Here is a 16,956-nt window from a genome sequence, read left to right on the forward strand (position 1 = left end):
GTCAGCACAGACAAGAGAATACAGAAACCAAGCATGTCAACCTGCTTCAAAAATACATTCGGCTCTTTCCCAAGAGGTTTAAGATGATGTCTTTCTTCTTTTTTGCTCTTAATTATTTTCTAATAGCAATCACTGGCAGCTACTTCACAGCAGGCATAACGCTCTAATATCCCAACTGCCGCCAGTTAAGGAAGCTTGTATTTTCAAGGCAAATTCTCCCCACTCCCCACCTGTTTGGTGGCGGGGTTCACACCGCCTTGTCCTTCTGACTTGCTCAGCAAAGTGTCGCTCACTCACCTGAGACCACCATGTCGCCATTGAGGTACAAAGCCATCCCCACCAGCATCATAATGCCAAGGGACAGGATAAAAGGCCTCCGTTTGCCCCAGCCAGACGTGCAGTGGTCACTGGCTGAGCCAACCACAGGCTGCAGCACAAAGCCAAGAATGGGGCTAATGAGCCAGACGAGGCTATAAAGACTTTTGGGGAGCCCTACGCTGAGCAGGACAGGAGTGACGAAGGCAGCCTCCACGGCATAGCAGAACTCCCGGCCGAACATGGCCATGCTGTGCATCACCAACCTCCCTGTTGGCTTCTTGGGGGCCTCCTCTGGCCCAAAGGGATCTCCCCCTGCCAGGGGCAGTAGCATGGCTTCTTCCTTTCCAGGGCTGCATTCCATGCTGGCAATGCCCAACTCGCAGGGGTGTGGAAGCAGCCCATCGAAGTCCTGCTGGGTTAGAGTCATGGGTCTAGTTTCTGGGAGCACGCTCTGTCGGACATGGGTCTTGGGCTGGTTTGCAGAGAAGGAAAGGAGCTGGAGGAGGGGCACACATACTTTTCATGGCTCTGAAATCACAAGTTGCACGAGGGGGGAGTGGTGGGGGGAGTCTGCGTCTGCGTATGTATGTCTGCAGTGAAAGATTAGCGCAATTAGGGCTCCTGGCTAACTGGACAGTTCCCAGCTCTCCATGATTGGAGGATTATCTCGTAAGAGGGGAAAATGTATCATGTGCATACACACAAGGCGCACATACTGACCCAAAGTTAGCTTGCAGACACAGCTGTTTTTATTGCACTAACTGGAGAGCCTCATAGGTCACTTCTTCCCATTCAGCAAGCAGCCAGAATGCTAGCGTATTGGCCAATTTTCTGTGGGAAAATTGAGAAATTATTTCTGAGAAATAATGCACACTTTTGTTTCTGGCTTGATAGAGTAAAAACCACTAGAGATATTCTGTACCCCATGGGAGGAAAGCAATAGCACAAGATCTGCAATTCCCCCTGTGGCACTTATTCTTGTGTTCTTTGAAGCTTAGCTTTCCTGCTTCCTGAAGCCTCTATTCCCCCAGAGTATCCCAAGCTCTTTCCTTATATGTTCAGCAAGAAAAACAAACAAAAGCTCTCTGCTCCTTTTGCTCAAGGGCATATCAGGAGAAAGGGGGGGCAGTATTCTACCCAATCACTCAATTAAAAGGAGCCACTATGTTAGAATTATGTCACAAGCTCAGCTGAAATATTATGTACAATACTTTGTACTTGTATTGACCTCATGTAAATACCAGTGGGAAGTAGTGGTTGGAATTTCAGACTTGGGCTGTGGAAAGCTGGGTTCAGATCTCCACTCAGCCATCAAACTCACTGGGTGACCTTGGCCCATCTGTTACCTAACCCTCCTCACATGACTGCTGTGAGTGTATAGAATGGGATGGTTTCCATGTACACCCACCCAAGTACACCAAAGGCAGCTAACGAATGAAATAAATACCTAGTTGTTATTGTGGCTGACATCCTAACAAAGTACGCATGTAGCAAAGGATGCATGTGTGCATGTGCTGTGTCCCAGATTGCAGTAGCACAAATATACCACAAATATGCGGTGCACACGGTAGGGAGGTGCAGTAATCTTTGGATACAATCCTTTATACTGCAACAGTAATTATACAATTCAATTTTCAAAACACACTGTAAAAGAACTATATGCTTTTATTTGTACATTTTTAAAATGGTTACAACATTTTATGAAAATCATTTGTCTTTAGGTAATTTACCAGCTCAAGCATTATAACATCCCAATAGTCATTGTACCACATTTTAATCCCATCAGTTTAAATGTTTAATTGTTTTGACCACAAGCCCCCACACAACCACACAGTAAATTTCAAACACAAAAGCAGAACAGTATGACTGTGTTAGAAAGACACAAATTCTTCAATATTACTTAAAATATAGAATAAAATCATTTGTCCAAATTATAAACTTGGATGTAAATCTTAATAGGGTCTTGATGCAGTTTGGCCAACACGAATGCAAAAGAAGCTACTTTTTGCAGAACAGCAAACATTCACATGTAATGGGAAAGCAGAGTTAAATGGGGCAGAGGTTGGATTTCTTGTACATAAATACATGAAACCTCTGTCCTGTTGAAAAAGCAACCTTATGTTTCCCTCTCCAAACTCCAATTCTGAACCCTTGGTCTGTAGTTTCACTGCTCCTGCCTGAGGTTTGCAGCCAGCTGCTGTACATCCGAATTCTGAACTTAAGGCTGCATTCTCCGAAACTGGAGTTGAGGAAGTTCCTTCCTCTCTCCAGTCTGACTGGCTGCCACGGCTGTCCTTCATGTGAAGGAAGAAGCCCGGCAACCAGTACCATCCCCCTGCAGATACCTGACTGCAGTTCAGGTCCTGGCTCTTATGTCCACAGGCGGACAGGTAAGTACACAGGGGGTGCGTGTGTGTGTGTGTGTGTGTGTGTGTGTGTGTGTGTAAAATGGCAGGTCCATTAGATCTTCGGTTCCACATTACATGAGAATGTAGCCAGGGTATTTGAAATGATAAAGTATTTGGAGGAGGGAGAGAGAGAACTGGTCAGTGTCCATAACATCAACATCTGAGGCAAGTATTTACTTCACTCTTTGTTACAAGATGAAAAACCAAGTAATGTGGAAAGTCCTGTTCTCTCTGTCCTGTGGACATGTTTTTAAATTTTTTTTAAACCCAACTTTTTGGGGAAGTTATTGTCCCTATCATTTAAGACGTAATAAAATGCTTATTGAAGAAAAAGAAGAGTGTTATAATTCTTTGCATAGTGAGAAAAACTTTTAAGGCTTTTGAAAAGACTTGAAGCATCTTAGGATACAATTTTGAAGGAAGAAATGTATTAATAATTGCATCTTTCACATTTTTATTGTTATATATTTGTGTAGCAGGAGAATCTGCCTCACTTCAGGATGAATAATTTCTTCATGTGTTTGTAGAGGCAGCTACCAGTATCTACACTGGCAATATAAGAATCAGTACTATATGAAGATCCACTGATCAGCATGGGTCTTGATTAGTTCCCCTGAACAGATGCCTTTCAAGAGGCACTGGCAGAGAAGGAGCAGAAGACCAACAGTAGATCTTTTTCACAAATGACAGCTTAATCCAAGTATAACTCTGATACTAAGCATACACAACTCCAAATGCTACAACACTTGCATCTTTTTAAAGCAACCTCTGGAAAAATGTTCAGTGCAGAGGATCTTGTCCAAACCTTTCCCTAGCTGAGAATATAGCACCGATGATGCAAGAAAAAGCATTTGCCAGTGTAGGGCTCTTGATCTGTCCAGTTTTATATTACAAGTTAGCTTTTGGCTTATTGAATTCAATTACTTTCAGAAAACAAAGCTGTGCTATCTCTTCCTTGGAAAAACCATATTCTAAGAGGATCTCTTCAGTGTGTTCTCCTATAAATGGATCCCTTTTGGAAGAAGGGGTAGCTGGGGTCCTGAAAAGAAGTGGGGAAGGCCTAGGACTTATCTCTTGATGGTCATTTTTAAGAAAAGAACCACGTTCCTTGTTGTGTGGATGTGAGGCAACCTCATCAAAAGACAAAACTGGTGTGACACAAGCATCTGTGTTGTCAAAGATTTTGCACCATTCTGCTTGAGTTTTTGTGGAGAAAATATCTGCAAACATCTTCTTCATTTCAGGCCAGTCAGAGAAACTCATCTGACTGGGAAGTTTCTGAGGCTCTAAACCCAGACCTGAAAGGATAAAAAAATAAAGTAAAATGTACTGTAAATTCACTTATTTAATGCTTATGTGATGCAACCTTATACTGAATCAGATCATTGGTTCATCTAGCAAGACTGGCAGCAGCTTTCAAAGGTTTCAGGCAGGGGTCTTTCCTAGTGAGAATGCCAGGAATTGGATCTGGGCCCTTCTGCATGCGAAACATGTGCTCCTTCCTAAAGCTGTGATTCCCTCCTGAATTGTCTAAATTTAGGGGTAACTGAGGAAGGGGCCTCAGCTCAGCAGCAGAGCACATATTTTACATGCAAAAGGTCCCAGGTTCAATCCCTGGCAATTTCAGATAGGGCTGGAAAAGACCCCTTTCTGAAACCAACGAAAGCTGATGGATAATGAATGAATCCATTCACGTAATGTGTGAATACAGCCTATTTGGGGGGTTGGATTGACACTGCTGATGGTGACATCCCCTTTTAATCTTCAGCATTTACATTATTCCTGGTTGCTAGTAACTGGCCAGTCCAATTGTCAAATAGGGTATATCCACACATTTGCATGCATGGGCTTACTTGTTATCGATGAAGACACAGACACACACAAACACAAAACCTTCATAATGTACTGTTGTAGTTTGTGGGATCCTTAGACCTGTGAGTGGGATACACACATTGGCTCACTCACACAATTATGATTTAGAAGCCATCCTGACATAACAAATCTGTCTAAGCAAACAAGGAATTTCAAATTGCTTCATCAGCCACACATCTTTGTTGATTATGCTGATTCATTCACATATCATTGGTTTATTTACAAATCATCTTAGAAACTGCAGATTCTACCCACTGGAATGACCATCTGTTGTTCAAGGAGCATAACTATGAAAGGCTGAAATAGCAAAAAGTACAGAGTATCCTTGTGGCACCTTAAATGCTAACGTTTATTGTGGCATGTCCTTCTGTAGTTTAAAGTCTGCTTTGCCAAATGCAGCCAGTGGTTGATGACCCTTTGAACATTTCTCAAACTTTGCTTTGACCTTTGAATGCATAAACAAATAAAAACCTGATGTGAGCTCAGAGGTTATTAACCCAGGATAGCTGGGCATACAAACAGATCTCCTTCTCACCAGTCTCAGCTTTTGTGCCCTGCCCAGAATTTCTATGCCAGTCAAGAAAGCTAAAGCATCCTTTTTAAATGGATAAATTGAGGAAGATACTTCCAAAACTGTCCCCCGCTTTGCTTCATAAAAAATGCAGGAAGCTCTTAATGGTTCTCATTTCACAAACTGGGTATTCCAGCAGTTATGATCCCAGACATCCAGGGTGTTTCAGGTTGTGCTGTTTTACAGATGAAGCACACACTCTACAAGGTGCACAACAGACACCCTGTGAAAGTCTCCAGGAAATAGAATCATATGAATCCTCAGAGTACATTTCCAAATACATAAGCTGGACAGACTCTTCTGCAGAATACAGCAACAGGAAATTAAAGTGATGATAAATTATCTGCAGATATATTTTATAGTTCACAAAGTACTCAATTTAGAATATTAATTTTATTATGAGGGCATTTTCACACTGCAAGCTTAAATGTTATAAATTAATGTTTAGTTTATTATAAAACATCATGTCCTACATGAAGCTATATAAATATAATTATCCCATTACACAATTATACTTAAAGATGATCTTCTGCCATAACCTGGCAGAATCCATTTCTTGATTTGCAAACAGTAAAAAGATATAGTAAACAGCCATCCTAGTTTTTAATGGTGCATTTATTGGCCAATAACCATAGCAGTGTTTCACAGTTATATTAAAAACGAACCATTCAGGGGCTCTGAACCTCTGGCTTTGGATTTTATTTTCTTATAGTGGCCTCAAAAGTCAGATCGCGGAGGGCACAGGCACGAACCCCCCTTATGAACATTTCATTTCTTAAAGACTCTGGCGGACATTCTTCACAGTGCAATGCGGACAGCCGTGAACTGCTCACACTGCTGTGGGCATTTAAAGCAACGTCAGTGGTACTGTGTGCTAAAGTGATCTTGCACTGGTACTTACAATTACATTGACAATACTTCCATTCCTTCCAATGGAAATACTGTCACACAAATGCAATTTTAAGTATTAGTGCAAGAGCACACTCGCACAGCACAATAGGCATTGCTCTAGGCACCTGCAGCAGCATGGATGGTTCAAAACCATCCCATGTTGCATTCTGCAGAATGTCAGCCACCATCCAGGCTCTGGGATGTCGTACAGCTGTACCTCATTATAGGAACCTAGGAAGCTGCCATATACTGAGTCAGACCCTTGGTCTATCTAGCTCAGTATTGTCTGCACAGACTGGCAGCGGCTTCTCCAAGGTTGCAGGCAAGAATCTCTCTCAGCCCTATCTTGGAGATGCTGCCAGGGAGGGAACTTGGAACCTTGAAACCACAGATAATGAGGCATCGAGTCTATGGGATCACAGGGGCTCGGTCCCTAGACTTTTTTAAAAAGCCAAAGCAGTGCCCAAAATGTGAAAACGGGCCAAATGAAGTGCCCTACCATGCTCTGCAGGCCTTCAAGAGCCCAAGGAAGCCACCCCCCAAAAAAACACTCCGGATGTGGCCTGACTTACCATTGATGAGCTGCTCATAGAACTGTGGCTCAAGAGCACCAACAGCCATGAATTTCCCATCTGAGGTCTTGTATGTTTCATAAAAAGGGGCACCACTGTCCAGCAGATTCTCTCCACGAGGCCTGTTCCAAAGGCCCATGTTTTGTGATTTCCAAAGAAAAGAACTTAGGTATGCTATGCCTTCTACCTTAAGAATAAAATAAACACAGAGGAACATTATATGTAAAAATACAGTTTTGAGAGGCATCTAACTGGCTAGATATTCCTTCCCCCGACTGAGGCAAACACCGTAAATGGACAATAAGTTTGCCTGGCTAACTACCATCTTTTTCGTCTGGCTTTTGATGATATTTAGTTTTAATGTTATCTAGTTTTAATTGTAATTTTAATCTGCTTTTCATTGGTTTTTTAATTTTAATTGTTAATTGGTTTTAATCGTTTTCTTACTTTAATGTAAACTGCCCTGAGCCATCTTTGGGAGGGTGGTATATAAATCAAATTCATAAATAAATAAATACCTCTTTCTGCTTCTCTCAGCCAGGTATCTGAAAGCATCACCCAGAAGAAACAAACATGGACAGCAGAGCAGAGTGAAAGAAAACGAAACAGAAACCTTCCATGACACAGTCACCATCCCCTGTTGCAATGCAACAGGATTTTATATAGTGCCTCTGGCCCACAGCAGCTGCAGATACACATGCAGTCTATCTCCGGATACTGTAATACAGTTCCCTTCCCCATGAGTATCAAATGGCAAAGCTGAGTCACAGAGTAACCCCACACCGTGAATCTGATCTTGCAGAGGGAGTGACCCCATCCAGAACAGGCTGAACATCAGTATTGGATCAACTTGGTTGCCCACCATCAATATTTAGATTTTTATCTGGATTGATCTTCAGCTTGTGAGCAGTCATCCAGCCCTTCATCACCTCCAGACATCTGTTTAGAGACTTTACTACCACGCTGTAGTCAGATGAAAAGAACAGAAATAACTGGTTGCCTGCTAACAAATACGTACTCAGAATAAAGTGCATGGGGATAAAATCGCTCCACTAGATATTTCACAAATCAGCTCTTCTGGGGCAGAACAATGATCCCCCAGCACAACCTTCTGCATCATCCCCAACTGCTAGGAAGATATTCACTCAAAGCAATGCTCCATGGGTCCTGATGCAGACATGGCTGATGGTACTGAATGCTGCAACAAAGTCCTAGAAAATCAATCTGGTCTCACTCCTCCTGGCAAAAAGTCAGCTATCAGTGTGACTAAGGCAGTTTACATCACATAACCGGGACTAAAGCTTGACCGACAAAGATCTAAAGATTATCCTCTTTATCCAACAGTGCCTGCAGCTGAACGCTCACTCTATTCTCTGTTGTCTTGCCCAAGTAGGATAAATTAAAACTGGCCTGTAATGGGCTAGGTACAATGGATTCAAGCAATGCTTCATTAATAATGACTTCACCAATCCATTTTTTACTGCAGCAGTTTCCCTGATGGAACTGGCCAATCTCTGTTGACAGGTGTAACCACCCAGCTCAGAAAAAAACTAAAGTCTATGTGGCTGGCTGCATTGCAATTACCTTGTTTGCACACTTGGGTTGCCAAAACTGAAATCCATTCAAAGTGGTTTGAGAAAGTCAAGGACACTTCACATACAGACACCAAATTAAATTTAAGAGCCTCACTAGGACAAAGTCTGTTTGCCAAGCTTCTGTAGTGTTCTTTATGACTCATCAGGACCTGGCTATGGTTGCCCATGCCACCTCCAGAAGCTTGTTTAGCAGGAAAGGGTGAGCAAGACTTCTCGTTCTCCCTCTCTGCAGAATTCCCCGCCACCTGATCTTCGGGTGGCACCTTCCCTAGCAATTTCTAAAATGAAGACACTTCTTTGGTTTCTCCCTTTCTGCTTTTTTGCTGAAGATCCCGTAATAAAAGCATGAGCAGGTATCTAGCCTTCCAAAAAAACCACAAGAGAAGTTCACATATTCAGCTAATGTGAATGTGCATTACTTTGTTCCCCTGGTCCATAGTGAATCCAGTGATCACATTCGAAGGGGTGTTAGATTCATGATTTCAAGTGGAAACAGTTTCACCTGCTCTTTCTTTAATATAATCTGCGTTTTTGTTTTAAACTTACCATACTTGCATCAATGACTTGCCCTTTACCAGATTTTGTACGCTCATGAAGCGCCATCACAATGCCCAATGCACACAAGACACCGCCGCCAGCAAAATCAGCCAGAAGATTGAGGGGAGCATAAGGATTTTCATCTTTTCTGCCAAGTTTTGACAGCACACCTATACACAATACACATACACTTATATCCTGGTGCGGTGCACTTATGTATGTATGTAAGTATGTATGTATGTATTGTTCAATTTCTATACTGCTTTCATTAAAATAATCTCAAAGCGGTTTTCAGTATAATTAAAACAATGCATAATTAAAATAAAAAGGTACCAATGATCTCAAAAATTAAAATACATAGTACAAAAGTACCGATAATAATAAAAATAATCTATATGTAGAAATTTAATAACCCATAAAATAATAATAATATATAACACAAAGCAGCAGCAGTAAAAACAAACAAACAAACAAACCAATACTCTCATTAAAACGCCTGGCTGAAGAGCCACATCTTTACTTTCCCCGTAAAAACTGTCAAGGAGACTGAGGAGAGGATTTCAGCCGGGAGAGCATTCCAAAGCCTGGGGGCAATGACTGAGAAGGCCCTGTCCCGCATGCTCGACAACTGAGTCTCTCTCGCCATCGGCACGTGGAGCAGAGCCTCCTCCAATGATCTGGTCAAGTGGTCAGAAAACCTTGGGAGCAGGCAGTCCTTCAGATATCCAGGGCCCAAACCATTAAGGGCTTTAAAGGTCAAAACTAGTACCTTGAATTGGACCCAGGAACAAATGGGCAGCCAGTGCAGCCCTTTCAGAGTGGGTATAATATGATCCCAACAGGCAGCTTTAGATACAATCCTAGCTGCCACATTTCACACTAGCTTCAGTTTCCAAATATTCTTCAAGGGCAGCCCCACGTAGAGTGCATTACAGTAATCTAGCCACGACGTGACTAATTGTTCCATTAATTTCCCTATGTACCATCAATACAAACATGTAAATTCAGAGTTCTGAAATCCAAACTAATGTCATGTGAACAGATACATTGACTGATGCTCTTTTTCATTCAATTGCTATGAAAAGCAATTGATAGCTTTTGATGCACTGCTAGAATGGCACAGTGGGGAAATGACTTGCCTAGCACACATGAGGTTGCCGGTTTGAATTCCCGCTGGTACACCTATATCAGGCAGCAGCGATATAGGAAGATGCTGAAAGGCATCATCTCACACTGCGCAGGAGATAGCAATGGTAAACCCCTCCTGTATTCTACCAAAAGAAAACCACAAGGCTCTGTGGGCGCCAGGAGTCAACACCAACTTGACGGCACACTTTACACCTTAGCTTTTGATATCAATTCAAAATTGATTAGGCTGTAGAAGCCTTGCAAGGAGACTTGAGAGGGGAAACCTGCCAGATCCTCCACCTAGTTTGGAGAGACACTTGTGTAAATGGCTTGCAGAAAAGAGGGACTTATAGCACAACACATGCTTCTTTGCTAACTGAGCAAAGAGGTACCTTAAAAGTGATGATTCTCTTTACTGGACAGGGGGAGAGCAACTGGCCCTATCCGCCCCCAACACAGCATCGCTCCAGTGGCTGTTGCGGGTGTCTATCTTAGGTTTCTTTTTTAGATTGTGAGCCCTTTGGGGATAGGGAGCCATTTTATTTATTTATTCTATTTTGAGAACTTTTGTTGAAAAGTGGTATATAAATATTCATCATATTCAAATAGCTAAGTCCATTGCACTGACATTTGCCAAAAGGGCCACTGAAGAATTCCTCACTCTGCTGCTTTACCTCTGATTGGTGAGCAATCATAGTTTATGTTTTTGAATTAACAGGCTCCACCCACTCCCCAATAAACGACGTGTCAAAACTGAAGAGTCTATTAATTATTTATTACTATTTATTTATATTATTACTACCAACTTCTGAAAGCATTTGCTCATATATACCCGTGTTACCTATTAAACCATCTTTAGAAAGAATTAGAAGCAAACTATTATTGCGGACTTCAGTACAAACAGAACAAAGTCCACAGATTGGCCCTTGCCCGCAAAACTAACACACCAGACTAAAAGGCTGACACCAGGACTTGCAGACTTGACTTATTTTCCTGACTGGCCAAATGCAGAATATGGAGCTTTGACAAATTACAGTCAAGCACATCTGCATGAGAATGTAAAGTAAAGTGTGCTGTCGGTCCAGTCAGTGTTGATTCCTGGCGAACACAGAGCCCTGTGGTTTCCTTTTGGTAGAATATAGGAGGAGTTTACCACTGCCTCCTCCTGCACAGTCTGAGATGATGTCTTTCAGCATCTTCCTATATAACTGCTGCCCAATATAGGTGTTTCCCATAGTCTGGGAAACATACCAGCGGGGATTCGAACTGGCAACCTCATGCTTGCTAGGCAAGTCACAAATCCTTAGCAGTTTAAACCATAGCCCTGTCCAGTCATTCTGTAATCAAATAAAGTGTTCACACTTACAAATGCCTCGGCAAGCCCTATAATAACACAACACTATAAGCTCAAATCCCCTCCCATAGCATTTGTCTGAAGAGAGAAACACTGTCCTCAGTGGGAATGGGATTTTTAAAAAAATATCTATACCACAAAAACCCTCATCTCAAAACAGTTTACAAAAATTAAAATATAACACAAAAATTTAAAACAAATGAACGATTAAAAGCAATATATTTCAAAAGCACTTAAAATGCACACAAAACTAACCTAAACAGGCATTCTCTGCCACAAGATGTGGTGACAGCCAACAATGTGGATGGCTTTAAGAGGGCTTTCGATAACTTCATGGAGGAGAGGTCTCTCAACGGCTACTAGTCGGAGGGCTATCGGCCACCTCCAGCCTCAGAGGCGGGATGCCTGTGAGTACCAGTTATAGGGGAATAACAGCAGGAGGCTGGGCATGCCCTCAACTCCTGTCTGTAGGCTTCCAGTGGCATCTGGTGGGCCATTGTGTGAAACAAGATGCTGAATTAGATGGGTCTTAGGTTTGATCCAGCAGGGCTGAACTTATGTTCATGTCTTGAGAGTTTTTCTAAAAGCTGCCAAGGATGCTGAAGTTCTAATTCCTGCTGGGAGTGCATGCCAAAGCCTTCGGCCAGCTATGGCGAAAGTCAGACCCTGGGTCACCACCACATGAGCTGGTGGCAACTGTAGTCAGACTTCCTCAGATGATCTTAATTAGCAGCAGGGCTCATGAAGACAGTGTGGTTAAATGGTGCATTTTCTTATCGGCTGCATTACTCAGGAGGAGGGTTTGCGGAGGTGGTGGGGGATTTGCAATCACATACACGGCAGACAGTTACAGAATAAAAGAACAGGGCTTATGTGAACCCTAAAGTCCGTTCAAGTACATTAATACATAACCCAGGGAACTGTGTTTTTTTTTTAACAAAATATAACTTTGTTTATCCTACCTGACACAGCCAAATAGTTGATATCATGACCTGCCATTCTGGCATATTTTCCCGAGTGGCCAAATCCTGTTAACCTAGCATAGATGAGTTTGGGATTATCTTGAAGGAGGACATCTGGACCAAGTCCAAGTTTTTCCATGACACCTGAACAGAGAGATAGAATAATCAATTCCTGCAAAAACAAAAACAAAAACTAGACCTACAAAGATTTATCTGGTGAATGGTATTTATAGAGATTATGGACTTGCACATAGATTGAATGCAAAATTGTCACCTGTTAGGTTTCCAGTGGTCCCAAGCTGATTAATTTAATGCTAAGATTATATTTTTGGTTAATGATGTATTCTTTATTGTGGGGGCAGTACATTTATGACAAAGGTAACCCAGAGCAACTTTGGATGTGACACTGATTTAGAAAGGGAGGTGATCACAAATGCCTTGGATTTCCTGCTTTGGCACTTCTCTGTACATATGAACTGAAACACTCACATCTTCTCACACACACCCTAGAAAGATGTACAAGTTTTTGGCAGGAGAAAAGCATGAACACTTCTGCAGGGGAAGATATGCAAAAGTTAAACTTCACACTTATAATCTGAACTGATCTGCTTACCATGCAATTAGGAAGATGCAAAAGTATGTTTCTGTTCCTCTTCTTGGTGCACCTTCCTCTTCTTCTAATTGCATGGTGGGAGGGATTTGCCCCTCCCCCAAATAAATACATGTTAATTTGGTCACCTTAAGTGGCGCAGCAGGGAAATGCTTGACAAACAAGCAGAAAGTTGTCAGTTCGAATCCCCGCTGGTACTATATTGGGCAGCAGTGATATAGGAAGATGCTGAAAGGCATCATCTCATACTGTGTGGGAGGCAGCAATGGTAAACCCCTCCTGGATTCTACCAAAGAAAACCACAGGACTCTATGGGCACCAGGAGTCAAAATTGACTTGATGGCACACTTAACTTTTAAAGTGGCATTTAGATCACATATTAGTGGGCAGTTTGATCAAACCACCCCTCTCCATGCAGTTACAAAGAGGGAAACAGACACCAGGAAGCAGGACAGTATCTCATAGGAGGCAAGCAGAGCAAACTGAGCAACTTTTAAAAGTGGTTACTCTCTTTATTTAACAGGGGGAGAGCAACTGGCCCTATCCATCCCCAGCACCACATCTCTCCAGTAGTTGTTACTGGTATCTGTCTTTCTTATATTGTGAGCCCTTTGGGGACAGGGAGCCATTTAATTTATTTATATCTATGTAACCCACTTTGGGAACTTGTGTTGAAAAGCAGTATATAAATATCCATTGTATTTGTAGGCAGGCTCAGACGTATCATCTGAACATTTTCTGCTACTAGCCTCTTAAGGCTGCAGCCCTGCACATGCTTATTTGGGAGTAGGTCTCATTGAACGCAACAGGATTTACTAACGAGTAAACATGCACAGGATTGCTCTGCACGTAATCAAACCACCCCCCTCTGATATTTGAGCATATCAGAGAAGCAAAGGAAAAGAAAGTGCAAATTAAGTTTTTCCTTTCCACAATTTCTGCAAAAAATGGGAAAGTCAGTTCTCATAATCAAAAGCCAATTTACCTTCACTTTAAACAAAATGGCCCAAGAGAATTCACTTGAGTAACCAAAGAGCTGTTACAGACATTACTTTAAAAATGTGTTTTGTTGGGTGTGTGTGTGTAAATTAGTATCTTATGTAGAAACACACAGAAGATAGCAGCAACTATTTCTGTAAATTAGAAAAATATATACTCTGGAGAAGTATGGCTGACCTACAGTTCTTTATTTAATGAACTCCATGCTGAAGTCCAGAGAAAACCTGGATTGAACACATTTGGGGCAGCTTCCATTCCATGGACTTCTCTAATCCAAGCAGGGTGTGTGTGTGTGGGGGGGGTCCTCTCCTGCCCCTCTAACATCCATAATCTTGCAATTTGGTACACAAGTTTATGGATTTTTGTTTTCTTTCTCTTCTCTCTTTGACTGTGGTCACTATATGGGGTGGGGGGGGGGTCATTTGGTTCGGTGCCCTTGAACACTCCTGCTACCTTCAAAGTCAATATCATAAATCTATTCATTACTGTTTATTGATTAACAGGTTCTTGTCCCTTAACCAAGGGAGAGCTTAACTAAAGGGATTTGGGGGAGGCAGAGCTAAGGGTGCTCTTTAGATAAGATAGCTAGATAGGGTAAAGTAAAGCTGTACCCTCGAGTCAGCGTTGACTCCTGGTGACCACAGAGCCCTGTGGTTGTCTTTGGTAGCATACAGGAGGAGTTTACCACTGCCTTTTCCCATACAGTGTGCGATGATGCCTTTCAGCACCTTCCTGTATCGCTGCTGCCCGATATAGGTTGGGATTTGAACCAGCAACGTCTGGCAAGCTAGTCAAGTCATTTCCCCCCCTGCACTATTAGATAGATAGATAGATAGATAGATAGATAGATAGATAGATAGCCAAAGAAATGTTTTTGTGTTTTTTTAAATACACCCAGAGAAAAAGGCCTGTTGCCAGAACCTGAGGGGTATACTCATGAGTCAAATGGGCCGTAACCCAAAATTTGGCTTTAAAAAAGCCAAATCTGGCAGGGGACCAGAAGAGCATCACCCCCTTAAGAGGCGTTCCCAAGCTAGGAGCAGCCCGCTATGCCCCTACCCCTCTGGGAACACCTCCCGCTGCGGCCAGAACCACATTCCGAGAGGGACGGGTTGGCCGAGCCCCCCTCGGGACTCGGGAATCAAAAGCCGCGCCTCGCCTGCTCCCCGCTCCCTCCCGGCGGGCGCCAGGTTCCCCCAGAGCGGCGCTTCCCCTCCTCCGGCGGCCAGGCCGGGCGGTGCGGGCACCTGGTCGGAAGGGCTCGAGGAGCACGTCCGCCTCCTTGCAGAGCCGCCTCAGCGTGGCCGCGCCCTGGGGCTGCTTCAGATCCAGCGCCAGCGAGCGCTTGCCCCGGCCTTGCACGTCGGTCCCCACGGGCGGGCGAGGCGAGCGGTCGACCCGCAGCACCTGCGCGCCGAAGTCGGCCAGAATCAGGCCGCAGAGAGGGGCCGGCGCCAGGCCCGCCATCTCCAACACTCGCACCCCGCGCAGCGCCATGGTGGCTGCCTCGCCTGCGAGCGAGCAAGAAGGCGGACGTGGCCCAGGCAAGCAGGGCAGGCCGGCTCTGCACCAACCAGCTGAGCCCGGCGCTTTGGCGCCTCCTCCTGGGGTGGGCGGGCCGGACTCCGGCGGGTCGGAGCGGTGGTGTGCGATATAGCCTTCGCCAATATCTAAGGCTAGTGTGGGTTGGCACAGGCTGTTCTGTCCAAAACACGCTTACACGTGGGTGGGAGAAATTGCTAAAGAACGCAATGAAACTTACTTCCCGAGTAAGCATAAGAGCACAGGGAGCTGCCTTCTACCGAGTCAGGCCATTGGGCCATCTTGCTCAGTCTGTATTGTCTGTCTGCACAGACTGGCAGCAGCGGCTTCTCCAGAGTTACAGCCTGGCAGGCGTTTTTCTCAGCCCTATCCGGGAGATGCTGCCAGGGAGGGAACTGGTTGGAACTTTCTGCATGCAGGTGTGAGGGGAGTTTCCTAAGAAAAGAAGAAAAATTAGAAAGGAGGAGAGCTGGTCTTGTGGCCGCAAGCATGAATTGTCCCCTTTGCTAAGTAGGGTCCACCTTGGTTTGCATTCGGATGGAGACTACTACTATGGATATTTATATACTGCTCTTCACCCCAAAGTGAATTTATGTAGACAAATAGCACACAAATAAGATGGTCCCCTGTCCCCAAAGGGTTCATAGTCTAAAAAACACACACATATCGCAGATACCACTGACAAGATGCTGTGCTGGTTTGGGATGGGGCCAGTTTCTCTCCCCCTGCTAAATAAAGAGCATCTCCACTGTAAAAGGTGTCTCTTTGTTCAGTTAGCAGGGGACTACATGTGAGCACTGTAAGATATTCCCCTTAGAGCAGGCCTGCTCAATTTAGGCCCCCCTATCTGTTTTTGGACTACAACTCCCATAATCCCCAGCCACAGTGGCCAATAGCCAGGGATTATGAGAGTTGTAGGCCAACATTTGCAGGAGGTGAAGTGACACTTTTTCTTATTTGACAAATGCCTCCTTTCCTGTATGGTTTTATGATATGTTAGATTGTCATTTTCTCCTACCCCATCAGATTTTCTACTACCTCCTCCTTTCCTGATACACTAGATTGTCATTATTCCCTACTCTTCTGAGGTCTGTTTTTCTTCTGAGTTTGCTCATGCTCAGTCTCTCTGTTTGTAACCACTCAGTTGCCCATACCTTGAAGAGAAATCTATGAGAAACTCTTACCCTTGAATAACAAGTTGCATAAACATAAACAGGCATTTCTCCTTCTACTTTTAACTACTGTAAAAATTTGTTCAAAAATTTTTGTTACTGTAAAAACAACAACAACTGAGCATGCTCCAATGTTTTGGAGTGTGCTCAGATGCACAGGAAAGGAGGCGTTGATAAGAGCAGCCCTGCCTTAGGGGGATGGGACCCGCTCTGGGAAGAGCATCTGCATGCAGAAGATTCCAAGTTCCCTCCCTGGCATCTCCAAGATGTATGCAGATAGCACTAGACAAATAAAAATAATTACAGTTTGGAAGATGTGTGGTTTGTTTATTTATTTATTTAACATATTTCTGTACCGCCCAAAACTTGCGTCTCTGGGTGGTTCACAATTAAAATCAGCCAAACATTAAATCAATTAAACAATT

At 43.5% G+C, this 16,956-nt stretch overlaps 2 protein-coding genes across 4 annotated transcripts in view; both read right to left on the reverse strand.

Annotated features, from left to right (window-relative positions):
* SLC45A2 (solute carrier family 45 member 2) overlaps positions 1-574 on the reverse strand; it is a 35,735-nt gene extending 35,161 nt beyond the window's left edge. Inside the window, exon 1 of the mRNA XM_053303801.1 lies at positions 298-574. Within this exon, the coding sequence (XP_053159776.1) occupies positions 298-574 (277 nt within the window). The remainder of the gene's footprint in view (positions 1-297) is intronic.
* Positions 575-1,965: 1,391 nt separating this feature from the next.
* AMACR (alpha-methylacyl-CoA racemase) lies at positions 1,966-15,692 on the reverse strand. 3 transcript variants are annotated; one of them, XM_053299397.1, is made up of 5 exons: positions 15,580-15,692; positions 12,209-12,352; positions 8,774-8,934; positions 6,633-6,819; positions 1,966-4,024 (listed from the first exon to the last, which is right to left on the reverse strand). In XM_053299397.1, the coding sequence occupies exons 1-5, from the start codon at positions 15,638-15,640 to the stop codon at positions 3,615-3,617; spliced, it is 963 nt and encodes a 320-aa protein (XP_053155372.1). In that variant the 5' UTR covers positions 15,641-15,692; the 3' UTR covers positions 1,966-3,614. The 3 variants fall into 3 exon arrangements, with proteins under 3 accessions (XP_053155372.1, XP_053155370.1, XP_053155371.1); XM_053299395.1 differs by lacking the exon at positions 15,580-15,692 and adding an exon at positions 15,065-15,440; XM_053299396.1 differs by lacking the exons at positions 8,774-8,934; positions 15,580-15,692 and adding an exon at positions 15,065-15,453 and having other exon boundaries at positions 6,633-6,815.
* Between the last annotated feature and the right edge of the window lie 1,264 nt (positions 15,693-16,956).

The sequence above is a fragment of the Hemicordylus capensis genome, chromosome 2, assembly GCF_027244095.1.
Source record: "Hemicordylus capensis ecotype Gifberg chromosome 2, rHemCap1.1.pri, whole genome shotgun sequence".
NCBI lineage: Eukaryota > Metazoa > Chordata > Lepidosauria > Squamata > Cordylidae > Hemicordylus > Hemicordylus capensis.

What these genes read in the sequence shown, in the direction of transcription:
- AMACR (XM_053299395.1), bottom strand. Translation starts at nt 15,314, where the DNA reads ATGGCGCTGCGCGGGGTGCGAGTGTTGGAGATGGCGGGCCTGGCGCCG. An exon ending in CCTCGAGCCCTTCCGACCAG is followed by an intron (nt 12,353 to 15,064) that starts GTGCCCGCACCG and finishes CTCTCTGTTCAG; the next exon opens with GTGTCATGGAAAAACTTGGA. An exon ending in CTATGAGCAGCTCATCAATG is followed by an intron (nt 4,025 to 6,632) that starts GTAAGTCAGGCC and finishes TTATCCTTTCAG; the next exon opens with GTCTGGGTTTAGAGCCTCAG.